At 58.1% G+C, this 1,602-nt stretch overlaps 1 protein-coding gene across 1 annotated transcript in view; it reads right to left on the reverse strand.

Moving 5' to 3' along the window:
• The window catches only part of Lmnb2 (lamin B2), a gene marked incomplete in the record, with an annotated part of 25,332 nt that overhangs the window by 4,176 nt on the left and 19,554 nt on the right, over window positions 1-1,602 (reverse strand). Inside the window, 1 exon segment of the mRNA XM_013505227.1 lies at window positions 81-251. Coding sequence (XP_013360681.1) covers window positions 81-251 — 171 coding nt within the window.

Raw genomic sequence — 1,602 nt, forward strand, 5'->3', positions numbered from 1 at the left:
TCTCCAGCTTGGGGAAGGGGACACGAGCGGTGAGACGCGGGCGTGGACGGCCTGCCCGCCACCCCGCAACACTGCGGCACCTTGGTCTGGTAGGTCTGCTCCAGCTCCAGCCGGTAGAGCCGCACTTGCTCGTCGTGCTGGCCGCGCAGCTCCTCTAGCGCCTGCGCCATCTTGAAGTCGTACTCTTGCTGCCGGCTGCTGTCCACCTCGACCAGGCGCTGCTCGTGCCGCCGCCGCGTCTCCCGCACCTCCTGGAGGGGATCAGCGAGTGACCCCAGGAACGGACCCGTCCTGCCACCTCCACTGGGCTCCCCATGCCCAGCTCTGCACCTCAGGCACCCCCCTGGTGACCTGGCCCCAAAGGATCCACAACGTGGAAACGTTCACAGAAGCCTGATCAAGACCGGCCAAGCGTCCGTCAGTGGACGGATGGGCACACAGCGAGGTCCACCCTATGCTGGAACGTCACTCGGCCATGACACTTGCCATGGGTAGAGGACCTTGAAGATGCTGTGCTCAGTGAGAGACATCAGACACAGAAGGAAACACAGCGAAGGGTTCTACAGACAGGAAATGCCCAGGACAGGTGAATCCAAAGACAGGAAGTAGCCTTAGAGGTACGGGGCTGGGAAGGGAGCGGGTGACTGCTCACAGGGATGGGGTTTGCATTTTTTTTTTTTTTTTTTTTTTTTTTTTTAATGCAGCGCAAGCTGACCATGAACTCACTACACAGCCCAGGCTGACTTCAAACTCTTGTCGATCTCCTGACTCTCTGTCCAGATCACTGGGATTACAGGTGTGTGCAGCCCGGCTTGTGCAACCTTTTCAGTATACTAAAAATGACTCGCACAGGTTACAAGTGTGAACTTTATAGTATGGGGCTTCATATCTAAAAGCTGTTATTGGGCAGGGGATGTAACTCAGTGGCACGAGCGCCTGCCTGGCAAGCCCAAGGTCCTAAGTTCGATTCCTAGTACCAAAAAAAAAAACCAAAAAAGCTCTTACTTAAGAGGCATTACTAGATGGTGCATATTTGTAATCCCAGCGCTCAGGAGGCTGAGGCAGGAAGGTCATTGTGAGTTCAAAGCCAGCCCACACCACATAGTGAACTCAAGTCCAGCCTCAACTGCACAGTGAGACCCTCTCTCAAAAAACAAACACACACGAAGGAAGAGGAATTACTGACACAGCCCATTCCTCATCGCTGGGCCCTAGACATAGGTGGCAGTAGAGCAAGTCCTCAGGGCAGCAGTGGGATGAGACAGGGCCGGGCAATGATGGGGCCACCAGGCACATGTGCCACGGGGGCAGCTGTCCCTGACGCACAGGGTCCCATGCTTTAGGAGGGAAGCTGCCTCTTGTGAAGGCTGGAGGTCGCTCGAGCGCAGGAGTTGGGTCCCTCCACACCGTGGAGCTGGGAGACACAGGGAGGCCGCCGCCATCCCTAAAGGCAGTGGGCATCCCGCAGCCAGCAGAGCCGCGCCTGACCACCAAGGGCACCCACCTGACCGCTGCCCTTCTGGGGCACCCCGCTGGCTGCCCGCGGGGCCGTCTCAGGTCTCGCCACCACGCCCTTCACGGGTCTCTGCGTGGGGTCCCTCA

Source organism: Chinchilla lanigera, unplaced genomic scaffold, assembly GCF_000276665.1.
Source record: "Chinchilla lanigera isolate Chin_1 unplaced genomic scaffold, ChiLan1.0 scaffold00094, whole genome shotgun sequence".
NCBI lineage: Eukaryota > Metazoa > Chordata > Mammalia > Rodentia > Chinchillidae > Chinchilla > Chinchilla lanigera.